Raw genomic sequence first — 12,306 nt, forward strand, 5'->3', positions numbered from 1 at the left:
TAGATATGTTTTGCTCCCATTTCGAAGTTCAATATATATAAGCAAAGAAATGACCGCTTTCTTAGTAACCCCAACCACGATGCTAAAATAATATGTGGGCCTCACTAATCATATGTGGGCCTCAATATATTGACGTCACCGGAGCATTTTAGAACTCGTCACCAGAGCATTTTAGAACTCATTTGGATCCGAGAAGTATTTTTAGTGTTTTTTCAGGATTTACTTTGCACCGTTACTAAATATTGGTTCTAAATCATTTTTACCAAAAACACTTTCAGTCATTTTAAAACCATATCTAAATAAGCTCTTAGTAATTTTACTGTGTAGGATGAAAAATGAAAGTAAATAGAACAACAAAACAGGGGCAAAAGAGTCATTTGCTGTTAATAAACAATGATCATATGCTGAGTTTTTTTTTTTTTTTAACAAACGATATTATCTATAATAGGAGGTGGAGAGTGGGCTAAGCCTCAAAATGGGCTAGCAATAATGTGATTCAAATTCTCTTTTGGCGATAATCGAACCTAAGACCTCTTACTTACAAATAAAGAGAAATACCTTGTGCTGAGTTTTAGTATAGAAGAATGTGGTGATTTTTTAGTTCTATATGTAAATAGAATTAAGCCTATTGTGTTCTAAAAAAATAAGGATATCATAAATCTCTTATTTACTAAACACCTAAAACGGTGTGCTCTACTATCTGCACTCAAGTTCGAATTTCTCTCCCCCCTACTTTAGATAAATTTTGTGTAACTATTATAAAAGAAATTGATTTTGGCCCTCTCATAATCATATGCAAATGCAAATTTTGCTTTAATAAGATATTAATGGCCGTGTAATTCATTGGGTGTGAGCATCTGTTACCATTTTGCGCTAAACGCCCGAAGGAGATACTTTCCCAAAAATAAATATATTACAAGCTGCTGTTCTTACCACGCTGGCAGAAAGTTCCTTCACTTCCAAGTTTTAACAACCAACTGTTTTCATTTAAAATAACAAAAAACGCATTCGCTTCTAGTCTTCCAGACGGTTTCTGACGGGGTTTGTTCATTTTTTGGTCCGATCATCACGTCGCTCATACACGCTTTGGCGGCACGTATTGCATCTGAGCATCTTCGCACATGTTCTGCAAATAGATGAACCAAATAAGAAGATTGACCAAAGAAAAACAATGGAGACAGAAAGTGTAAAGACCCAACAACAATAAAATTAGCGCAAGAACTTCTAAACATGCCAATACAAGCGACCTCTACGGATTTGGAAAGTGCAATCGAGTGAACAAAGCACATGGAAATCGTTTGTGAATATCCTCCACACCCAGTACAAGAACTTTTAGACGATTAGATCTGTTGCACATCTCAGGGATTGGCAAATTAAAGAAGGAACATGTTCCAACAACAGCACCGCATCCTAGCAATCTTTCTTCTAAAGATGTGAGCATATGATAATCTAGTTCAATCATGCATACACAAAACACATACAAAAGCCATCCGTATCTGAGTGGACCGCTAAACACACTCCACAAGCTGGAACGTTTCACTCCTAATGTCTTACGGCAGCCTTTTCAGGTTACTTGCAAATTGGTCACAACCCAATCAACTGAAAATTGTATATCTTACAAGAAAATAGCAAAAGCTTAATGTTACCTTCATGTCCTCGCTAAGAGTCTCCGAAACAGCAAGCGTGTAACAACCAGGAACAAATTTTGCTGCCAAATATCAAAATACATGGGCAAATTTCACAGCCAATTTGTAAATCAATGCCACATTGTAAGCATAACGTAGAGCATTTAAAAGTCCGAAAAGCAAACAATTCAAGCAAGGTGGGTTGCAGAAACTTGAGAGTAAGCCACTACAATATCAAGTGTTAAAAGAATGCATAGGCAACTCAACAACGAAATTCAAGTGAACAAATTCCCAAAGCAAACTGAAATTGCACAAATTACAGAAAATAAAAAATTGAAAATGGTTGTCGAAAATCACTGTATAATTCAGTGGATGCAAAATCATGAAATAAACAAAATTTGTACCAATTCGGAGCCACCTCGCAGCCCAACTCCTACTCGGATCCATTACCGAGATGATCCTGAAATCCAAGCAATGCAATTTCCGATAACCAAAGAAAAAGAAACAAAAAATTCATAAAAAAAAAATCAAAATCGTCTCAGAGAACGAAAGTAGAGACGGCGAACCCGTTGAAGTTAGGAGTGGTGCAATCGACGATGCGCTCGTTGTCGTCGTTCATGTCGAAGAAAGGGCAGTTCTCGCATCCATGTTCTCTGAACTGCATTTGCATTTGAATAATGCAATCAGCAAAAACACTAAAACCTCTGTAAATTAAAACAAAAATTAAAGAGGAAAACGAAATGTAGAACCCTAAAACCTGATCGTAGGTCTTGACGAGGCGGCAACGGAGGCAAGCCCTAAGCTCGTGGCCGAAGCTCGTCGGAATCTGGGCCGGTTCCGGTTGCGCGTTCCTCATCTTCTTTCAGCAAAAGTAACAACTACCAGTGCACTCTTTTTTTCGGTCGTCCAAAATAAATAAATAAACAGAGTCCTTATTTTATATAATAGGGAAATTTGCAAAAAAGGCCACTGAAGTTTTTCCGTTTTGTGCATTTATCCTTCGCCTTAAATATTTTTTCAATTAACCACATAGACTTCAAACTAATTTTTTTTTTTTGGCGGAAAGTATTCCGGCTTCTTTGGTGGGTTGGTTGGGATAGGTTAGACCAATTAAAATGGATTGGAGTCCAGTCTTTTATTTGTTGTGTCAAATATGAGATGGACAAGACTAGACATGATAGGTTATGAATCCGTGATAAAATGAGTTATCTAACATATACTTATACATGAGTTACAACTTACAAGTCCATGTCAACCCAATTCTATTCCTAAGGCTCAATTCCATCTACCTACCAAACGAGTTGTCCTACTAAATGGCACCTTCGTTCACTTTCCAATTTTTATCCATAATTCTTTTAAAATTACTAAACGTCCCTTTTCAAGTGTGTATTGATAAACTCACAATCTTAATCCAACGGTAGGTGCTTTCGTTATAAATTATTTTTCACTGTTAGATTAAGATTGAATGCTTGGTGATCACAATTTCTTAAACTGTAAAGTCTAGTAGAACGGAACTCTTATTTTATTAATATAGTTAAGGTGCAAAATATTAAACTTGTCGTGCATATATATATTACAATGCTCAAATTAATTACATTTCTCCAGCACAAGTGACTAAATTGGGGGTGGAAATTGGAGGCAAGTGCTCGCCACCCTTAACTTAAGTGGTGACAATGCTCACCACCTTATTATTTACCGTTAAACAAGTATAAATCTCGAGATTTATACATGGTGGGCTGAACATACACCTTTTCTATTACCAAATTTTTGCAGGACGGGAAAGAACAATTTCTCTTCAATGATACATAACAATGTGTTACGAAAAATAAACGAATGAGAATGAAAATAGAAAAATAAAACTAAAGTTTTATTCCTTCCTTCAAAAACCATAGAGCTTAACATGGTAACCTGCAAACTCTACCAAACTCATGCAGCAAAAATTCAAAAAGCTTTTATTTCGCCATCGGAGTAAACAAGCACGGCACAACCATCCCGCCCTCGACTCCAACTTTAGCACGCTCTCCTGATGCGTAATGTCGAGATCCTCAGAGCCATTGATATCCTGCACCAACAGTTAGAGTACACAATTACCACGTATAAAACAGCGACGACCATCAACATATTTTGTAACATACGACCGTCTAGATTCATTTTCTTGTTTTACCTATTCTCTAAGCGTGATGTTATCAGGAATATTTAACATCTCTTCAGAACTTACTGAGCAATGTACGTTCCCCTACATTAAGTAAAAAAACAACGGCAGACAACGTTAGTAAGACCATACAGAACAATAGTAGATAATGTGTTCGGCGAAACATGCAACAGGACTTCAAAGGTTTCTGAAACAAATGAAAAGAGATAAGCGAGCACGGGATGGTAAATAATCGATGTTGCAGTCTTGTAGTAAGGAAGATAAGACGAGGTTAATTTACGCCATCGACAAGCCAACCAAAATTCAGATATCAATATCTCACACAAACATCGAAAGACAAGAAGCTGGTGATTGAAATTTTTGCTATAAGTGCGTACCTTGAGTTTAATGCCAGATCCAAACCATATGTCACCGTCAACCCGAAGGCCATCACACTCAAGGAGGCTGGGGATTGACTTGAATCGACTCAAGAAATCGTCAACCTATACGGAAAGAAAATTATCACACTCATCATCAGGTAGTAGGAACGATAAAGAAAAAGGCAATAGATCATCACTATATTAAATATTCACCTTCTTAAATTCAGGCCCCAATTGAATAACGGGATTTTGTGGATCTCTTCTCAATTTGTTCCGGATAACGAAGCCATCTCTTACGTTATAAAGGTCAGACTGCAAAAGAAGATAAATGCGTTAGACAAGCCTCGAGTAATTGTGAAATTCAAGATCTAGTAGCGGGAAAAGAAGGCTACCTTGACAAGAAGCAAATCGGAAGTTGCCTTCACAGGAAGGAATCGAGCTCTCGGTACATTGATACCAATAGCGTGATCAAAGAACTGGTAGTAGGAACGGATCATTAAAATTAGTAATAAAATTATTAAAACATCAATCTCTATAGAAATATTGCATCGAGCTTCAACTTTTGATAACGTACTTAGATGAGTTTTAAAGATTTAAGTACCTTGATTGCTGCACCAGCTGCGGTTTCTAGCTGAAGAACTTTGACCCCATCCACTTCCTATAAACAAATCTAAGCATCAGAAAACCGGAACCTCGGAACAACCAAGCTTCATATGAAAAATATATACCTTTGGGTTTGGGATAATTTCCATCTTAAGTGCATCAGCATCCACTAGCCTTTTAATTGCATTCAAGTTCACCCACCTGAATGGTACTTTTGTTGGCACACAATCGTATTTCATGAGTGTTTACAAGATTTGGGGTAACATTACTTACAAATTATTCGTGTTGAAAATTTTGAACTTCTCTATTGACTTGAATTCATCGACCTGTTTCAAAGAAAGCACCCCAAATCGTCAACTATAAACCGTACAAAATTTTTATTTTCACTAGATCCTGGGCCACTATAAAAGTGGGATTTCTGGCTACATTTTACGTAGCTGCTATCAGCAGTGAGAACAAGATGACAGCTAAATATTAAAGCAGGGGGTTGGAGGAGTGAAATAATAGAAACATGACTTACATGTTCTTCAGGGACTTGAGCAATTTCCAGGAGCTGTACAAGTACATCAGATAAGAGAAAAATGGTCGCGCATTGAAAAAGTTATCGAGGATTTTGCCTCATACGGGAAAGAAGATGCATTAACATTGAATTCATGCCGTTGTTAGGAAGAAATAGATTAACCAGGGGAATCGCTGGGTGGCCGATTTGGTTTTCCTTTGACATCCATTTACTCATAAGGAAAAAACCGGGGAACTGGCCTCTTCAACCTTGAACTAGGCCAACGAACTCAAGGTTCTTGAGATCCAGCCAGTTGAACTAGTGTTTTTCAAATTGACCTTGTTTTTGGGTTAGTAAGTTCGAAACCAAACCCTATATGTGAAATATATATAGGTCATTTACTATTCAATCACAGCGACGTCAGCTGTCCTATAGTCACAATTTCATGCCACCAATTTATTTCAACCAACTACTTTAAAAATGAATTTACTTAGACGACTAAACTTCTTATATTTAAAAACAACAGCTAATTTAAAAAGAAGACGATGAAACACTAATTAAAAACCACAACCAAAAATATAGTTGTCCAAAATAAAACAGTACTTCCTAAAATAAAAGTGGCTTGATAAAGCACACATTGAAGAGTTGTGGAGTGCCCACCAAAGTTTAGAAAAAATACAAAGTTGTCAATATATCATAACCTTGTAACTGACAGAAAAGTACTAGCAATGGATACAAATTTCATACCTGAACCTTTCCCTCATAAGAGATAAGAGTGCCACCCTTCACATCGGCCAATGTTTTCGGTGTCACCTGCACAAATAAGAAAGATATGTAGAAACAGGTTTAAAAGAGAAAAGGTAACTAAAACTCGTAACCTTTTAACACCTCCATGATGAATTCGTTCTTGTTCTTGATCAAATGATGTAGAATTTCTGTTGCAACCAGTCAGGGATACAACAACATCCAAAAGGACTTCTTTTCTCAAACAGTATCGCGGACAAGGCAATAATATATCTTAGAAACTAAAGAACTATAGTCTAGAAAGAGATGTGCCAATCCGACAAAAAATAGGATACTCAAGTCAACAATGGCACCCAAGTTGTCCGAGTTAGAAATAAACACGTACTCCTTACCCTGCAAAATGGAGACGAATGCAGGAAAGAATTATACCTGGGCTGTGAGAAACTAATAAAATGACCACAAACGGCATCAAGAGACCGACCTGTGACAATAACAGATCAAGTTTTCCACTGTTCTTGAGGGATGGAAACACGTCACCGTGGCCAGGAGGATACCTTCATGTGCATAAAATAACCATGAGTAGAAAGCGATGCAACTTTGCATGAAATTTCACTAGATAGAAATTGGATTCCACAAACTACAAAGTATAGGGCTTAGGTGTTTTTTATCTAGACCTCTAAACCACAGTGCCAAGCCAACAGTCACTCCCACGCCTTATAGAACGTTAAAGAAAAAAGATTAAATTATATGAGTAGGATGTAAATTAAGTAATAGCACCAAATCATAAAGAAAAAACGAGTAATATCAAAGGAAGAGAAAGGGTATAAGTTATACCATCCATCCTTGCCAGTCTGTCCTTTGGATGGCAGTGGCGTAAAATCGTCAACAACCAGACGAGGATACTGACTCTGTACATCCAAAAAACATACAGGGAAAGGTATAAGTTCGTTGGTTTAAGTATTTAATACACACACGTATAAAGTAAATAAGGTGATCAAGAATCAAGAAAGGTGCCGCAGACCTGGTTAAAAGTATGAATCTGAACATTTGCCTTGGAGTACTTCTCTACAATCTAATGGAGACAAGACCTAGTTAGTCCACGGGTAAATTTAAAGGACAAAAACAAAAAAATACGGCATTAGATTCTCAAACCTTTTGTGTATCGTCATGAGTGTTGAATGAGTTCATCAAAAGCAAGGGAACACTGCTCCCAAATTTGTCATTGAGATGCTGCAAAAGAATTAGCAGGGTAAGTGGTATAAACACACACACACACACAAAGAAGAAGAAGAAGAAGAAGAAGAAGAAGAAGACATAAAGATAACCTCAATCTGCATGACAATCAAGTCAAGAAACGTCAACCCATCTCGAACTTCAATGACAGACCTACATGACAATAAAAATGGACCTTGAATCATTGACGTTATGGAAACGAGATGGACAGTCAGCGTATATTACATTGTATGTAGCAGTATCCACTACACAATCCAAATCAGGCGGATCTAATTGAATCGTAAGAAATGAATTAAAATTTGACAATTCTAATTAAATCTTTGACATGCAGCATTAACAACCCCATTATCCAGCAGTAAAGCAGTTCATCTTGGAATTTTGAATTATTCCATACATTTCTGATAAGAAGAACCATTGCACTACTTAAGCAGTATAAGTGTATAACAATAAAGCAAAACAGCTCATATATTACGTGATCACGGCGAGATTTAAATGCATACTTGGGACCGGTGCAACCCATAGTTGTTCCCAAGCCTCCATTAAGCTTAAGCACAACAAGTTTGTCCAAAAGCGCCTTGATCTCCGCAGTATCTGCATCGATCAAAAATCCAATAAATCATAACGATATGCATCTTACATTCAAAAATGCACAATCGAAATCACTGACTAACCAAACAACAAAAAAACCATAATTAAGATCAAAATTACCTTTAGGAGCAGGTTCCAAGCCAGCATGAGGAACGACTACTTCGTCAGTAGGAGTCTCGATCTTACTCCAGTCCACATGCTGTGCTTCTCCACTGAAACATGCATAGTCAGATCACATTCCATCAAAGTGCCACTCAAGATACACATATTTGAGTGCCAAATTTCTCATCATTTTCTAATCAACCAAACAGAAAAATAAAAAAAACAAGAAAATTCGATTTGATTCTGTTCGGTCCAGTTCAGTTCAGTTTACCTGACGGAGCGAGCGACGAGGTTGATGAATCCGTTCTTTTCATTCTCGCTGCAAAAAGGAAGAGCTAGATCAATCAAGCAAGCTCAGATCACGTAGAAATCATGAAAATCCAGAAAATTGGACCCCAACGGGAAACTCGACCGCCATTACCTGATTTGGCTCAGAGTAGCGACGTGAGATTTGAGCTTGTCGATGACACCGGTAGCCATTGGTGAAGCAGCGCGAGAGCTTCAAAATTCTTTGAGAGAGAGAGAGATGAATGTGATATGTGCTGTGTGAACGTTGAGGAATGAGAGTGACACCGAGATTTGAAAATTTGCTGTCCGTATTTATAAGTGAGATTTAGGCAATGAAAAAATAAATTAAATTGACGTAAATATTGGAAATTGGTAGTAATTTTTTGAAGGGTGGAACGAACATGCAGGCGAGCATAACGTTTTGGTTGTGCTTCGTCTAATCTCAGCAAATAGTGGCGCCTTTTTCCGGCAAAGGGGAAAGCGGACACCACAATTCCCTTCCCCCGCCGCACGAGTTTTGGGTTGACGTCCGATCCGCATCTGACCAACTGTCGGAACGTCGTTGATAATGTTTAATCCTGATAAATTTATTACCGCGACAAACACATCATCACGTTGCATTATAAATTTATATAAAACTATTGCGCATTAGCCCATTACAGTTGTAATATCCATTAGGCCCGTTAAACTCTAGCTCTTTTTACGTGTTTAAGCAATTTTGCTCGTATGAATGAAGAACTGGATGAAGAATATTGTTATTTTATTTCTTAGTTTCTTTGTGTTTCTTTTTTTCTCCTTTGTATAAAATGGGTTCCATCATGTGCAAGGATGTTTCAACTAATACTATTGTTTAATTAGTTGTATTATTTTTCTCCAGTAAGTGAAAAGTTTCATATTCGACTCACATAAATGATGATGACATATAGTTATGTTGAGTTCAATATCAGTTAATGGATGATCATTGAATGGCTTAGCCTAGTATTGTAAAATATCGTTGTATAAAAAAATTATCAATGAATGACATTATTGTTATAACACGAATCTTTCATATGATATTAATACATAAAATTAGATGCTATAATATTGAGTTATTGATAATAGTAAAAATATTCTCTTAATCATCAAGTGATCAAAAAATGTATACTCAGTAACTTTGAATTCGATATCAAGAGAAACAAATCATGAATATTTAGTAGCTGATCAGGAAAACGGAACTCCGACGGGACTACGGTTCTTGTTCTCTCACGAGGACTTTCAATTTCAAATCAATTTTGCCGCGCCTATAGTTTAACACCTTTACTTTTGTTTTAGTTTTTCTTCTTTCTTTTTTTTCTTTTTTTTCTTTTTTTTTAATTCTGGTGTCTTTTCTAAGTTCGTCTTTTTCTATTTCTTGGTTACATGTATTGTATTTATCAGATATTTGGAGGCCCAAGGGAGGGGAACTTGATATGTTTGGTGTTGTCCTACTACGTAGTTGTGTGCTTGGGTCTCATCTAACTTTGGTCATTCTGTGCTACTTAGTACTACGGATTAATAATATTTCTTTTCATTGATAAGTAAAAGGTCTTAGAATCGATTATTGTCAAATGCGATTTTGAACTATATTATTTCTAGTCTATTATAAGGCAAATTGTATAATATCGTTTGTTAAAAAAAAAAATTGATCATTCCCCTTTAATTAAAAATTTGCAAATGAAATTTAAAGTTACAGATCAATATTATAAATTGTGTGATCTTTATCATAATTTTCTAAATTTGAATTTTTAAAAAAAAATTAAAATGCTCGTAAAATTTAATTGAGATAGTTTAAACAAAAAGTATTGGAATTAAAAAAATTAACAAAAGAAGAAAGATTGAGGCCTAAATTCGTGGTTTTTGGCGGGTGGGTCCTCTTCTTGCTGCAGCTGTTATTGGACTGCCATGAGAGCGTGGGCCGGATCACTGAGCGCCCAACGGAGGGCCTCAGACTCAAAGGTAACATTTGGAAGGTCTCGATGCAGGAAAAGAAATACTGAAAAGTGATCAACATAAAATTTAATAATTAGGTTGCGTAGATAAGCCAACCATCCGACGACATGACGTCAGCTGATAGCGAAGTAGGTTTGACAAACGGATCATTTGTATTGTTTTCATGTTATATTTGTTATCTTAATATGTCATGTCGTATCAAATCTATTATCTTAACAGTTCCTTAATAAGTGATCTAATAAAAACTTAATTCATTATTAAGTCGTGTCTTGTTATTTCGTGTTAGATTAACAAATCACGAAAAACGTTAGCACCCATTTTGTGAGCGACTCCTCTATTGTCTCCGGGTGTAAAGTTTATAGCAATAAAAATTTAAAAGTTTGTTAACGTAGTGACATCATACAAATGCCACGCAATAAAAATGGGCGCATAAATTTCCAACTCCGATTTCAGCCACAAAGCGAATATCTAATCGAAAGATCTTGAGCCTCTCGTTGAAAGCTTCACTGGAGCCTTCCACGTTCTGCGACACATGGCAGGTCCTTGTCGAATTTACCAAAACACCCTCCAAAACTTGTGGACAGAAACGATTTACTGTTATTAGCCATGGGCATGGGGCCCAGCTACACACGAGCGGCCTAGAAGCATCGCTGCGCTCCTGCACACGTGCCGGCGGACAGTGGAATTTGGGGCGGTCAGTGGAGATGACGTGGACAAAAGCGCATATAGAAAGAGAAAGTGCACCAAAACTCTTCAGTTTCAACTTTCAACCTCATCTCTTTTATTTTTATATTACTTTATTTTTTTTTATTTTTTTAATTATTAATTTGGATTTTTTACGTAATCCACAACTCTTGGCCGACCTTTTTGTTTCTCTGTCCCACTCGCTTGCTATTTTCTGTGCCGGATATTTTAGCGTTTATCCCACACCACAAAATATCACTCGCAACTTTTTTTTTTTTTTTTTTTAATAAGTATTATTGTCATTCCAAAAATTCCGTTCTACATTTCTTACAAATATATTTTTCTTTCTAAATATAGAAAATTTGGAGTGTAAAATGAGAATTTTGAAGTATCAATAACAATCCCCTTTTTTGTATTTCGTTTTTGGAACTATCTTATATTTTATTTTATTTTGGAATTTTGTTTCCTTTTCACATGGTGATTCATGGTTGCTCCACCTTCTTGATGCCCTTAGTGAAGTGGGGTACTCGCTTCAAACAATTTCACACTTGAAATTCACCTTTAGGATTGAGATATATTTAGATTTATGTGTCGAGAGCTTATGAAATGAGAAATCCGAACCACTCAATATCAGTCCTAAAAACTTGAACATCCTAAATCTCTTTATCTCTCTCTTAACCATCCAAAATCCATTTTGTTTCTAGCAAGCTAGGCCTTAATAAGCAAATCAAAGGAGTCATCAGGCTGGGGCAAGTTAAGTTGGTTTTGAGCAATATCCATGAAGCGGAAAAAGCACCCTATTATTGATAATTACTTTTTAAATAATTTATATTTTGTCAAAGATTTTAAGATTTTTCGATTTTCATGCTTTGAACACAAAAATTCAGACTGGATCTCAATCTATGTTATTATAGCATTCTTTTTAACCCACAACATTCTGACTTTAAACTGTTCTCCTTTATTTTAGTATAATTTAGTGTAAAAAATCGTTTGTACTTACCAAATAAAAATGGAAGAAAGATAAGGGAACGATGATTTGGAAATTTTCATTCTCCAACTTTATCTAAAAGCTGAGTGATGATTTGGAAACTTTTGGAGAAAGAAGTGAGTTGGCTGATAAAGAAAGTGACGTGTGAGCCGTAAAAGCGCGAGTACAATAGCTCAACGTTTTCGCTGCGAGTAGAGCTTCTGGTATCCAGTGGCGTAAGTGGCCATTGGTGGCTGAATTTTCTCGCACCAAGCGGAGGAAGTCAAGACAGACGCCCGCCACGTGCCGACGGCCTCCTTCATCGACAGCCACAAGATTCAATCCAATTCCATCGAATTCTGGAGCTTTCTATTTTCTCACCAAAACAAAAAAATAATTAAAATTAAAAATACATAAAACAAATCCAAAAAGAGAAAAAAAACAACGACGATTCTGACGTGGCACCTCCTGGTTTCTTCTATTTTTCTCATCAC

At 36.5% G+C, this 12,306-nt stretch overlaps 2 protein-coding genes across 2 annotated transcripts; both read right to left on the minus strand.

Annotated features, from left to right (window-relative positions):
- Positions 1–866: 866 nt before the first annotated feature.
- On the minus strand, positions 867–2,549 carry LOC126612509 (transcription elongation factor SPT4 homolog 1-like). Its single transcript, XM_050280937.1, has 5 exons — positions 2,383–2,549; positions 2,192–2,283; positions 2,030–2,085; positions 1,647–1,708; positions 867–1,126 (listed from the first exon to the last, which is right to left on the minus strand). Exons 1-5 carry the CDS (start codon positions 2,479–2,481, stop codon positions 1,076–1,078), a joined length of 360 nt encoding a protein of 119 aa, XP_050136894.1. The 5' UTR covers positions 2,482–2,549; the 3' UTR covers positions 867–1,075.
- Positions 2,550–3,471: 922 nt separating this feature from the next.
- LOC126612505 (UTP--glucose-1-phosphate uridylyltransferase-like) lies at positions 3,472–8,490 on the minus strand. Its single transcript, XM_050280933.1, has 21 exons — positions 8,327–8,490; positions 8,177–8,224; positions 7,924–8,015; positions 7,716–7,806; positions 7,308–7,368; positions 7,135–7,212; positions 7,004–7,054; positions 6,817–6,890; positions 6,464–6,536; positions 6,318–6,375; positions 6,127–6,173; positions 5,986–6,051; positions 5,260–5,292; positions 5,013–5,065; positions 4,865–4,940; positions 4,738–4,794; positions 4,529–4,612; positions 4,350–4,448; positions 4,155–4,259; positions 3,790–3,861; positions 3,472–3,687 (listed from the first exon to the last, which is right to left on the minus strand). The coding sequence occupies exons 1-20, from the start codon at positions 8,383–8,385 to the stop codon at positions 3,790–3,792; spliced, it is 1,377 nt and encodes a 458-aa protein (XP_050136890.1). The 5' UTR covers positions 8,386–8,490; the 3' UTR covers positions 3,472–3,687.
- Positions 8,491–12,306: the final 3,816 nt, after the last annotated feature.

Source organism: Malus sylvestris, chromosome 17 (genome assembly GCF_916048215.2).
Source record: "Malus sylvestris chromosome 17, drMalSylv7.2, whole genome shotgun sequence".
NCBI lineage: Eukaryota > Viridiplantae > Streptophyta > Magnoliopsida > Rosales > Rosaceae > Malus > Malus sylvestris.

What these genes read in the sequence shown, in the direction of transcription:
- LOC126612509 (XM_050280937.1), bottom strand. Translation starts at nt 2,481, where the DNA reads ATGAGGAACGCGCAACCGGAACCGGCCCAGATTCCGACGAGCTTCGGC. An exon ending in TCGTCAAGACCTACGATCAG is followed by an intron (nt 2,284 to 2,382) that starts GTTTTAGGGTTC and finishes ATGCAAATGCAG; the next exon opens with TTCAGAGAACATGGATGCGA. An exon ending in TGCGAGGTGGCTCCGAATTG is followed by an intron (nt 1,709 to 2,029) that starts GTACAAATTTTG and finishes GATATTTGGCAG; the next exon opens with CAAAATTTGTTCCTGGTTGT.
- LOC126612505 (XM_050280933.1), bottom strand. Translation starts at nt 8,385, where the DNA reads ATGGCTACCGGTGTCATCGACAAGCTCAAATCTCACGTCGCTACTCTG. An exon ending in TTGATCTGTTATTGTCACAG is followed by an intron (nt 6,376 to 6,463) that starts GTCGGTCTCTTG and finishes TCCATTTTGCAG; the next exon opens with GGTAAGGAGTACGTGTTTAT. An exon ending in GGGTGCCATTGTTGACTTGA is followed by an intron (nt 6,174 to 6,317) that starts GTATCCTATTTT and finishes TGGTTGCAACAG; the next exon opens with AAATTCTACATCATTTGATC.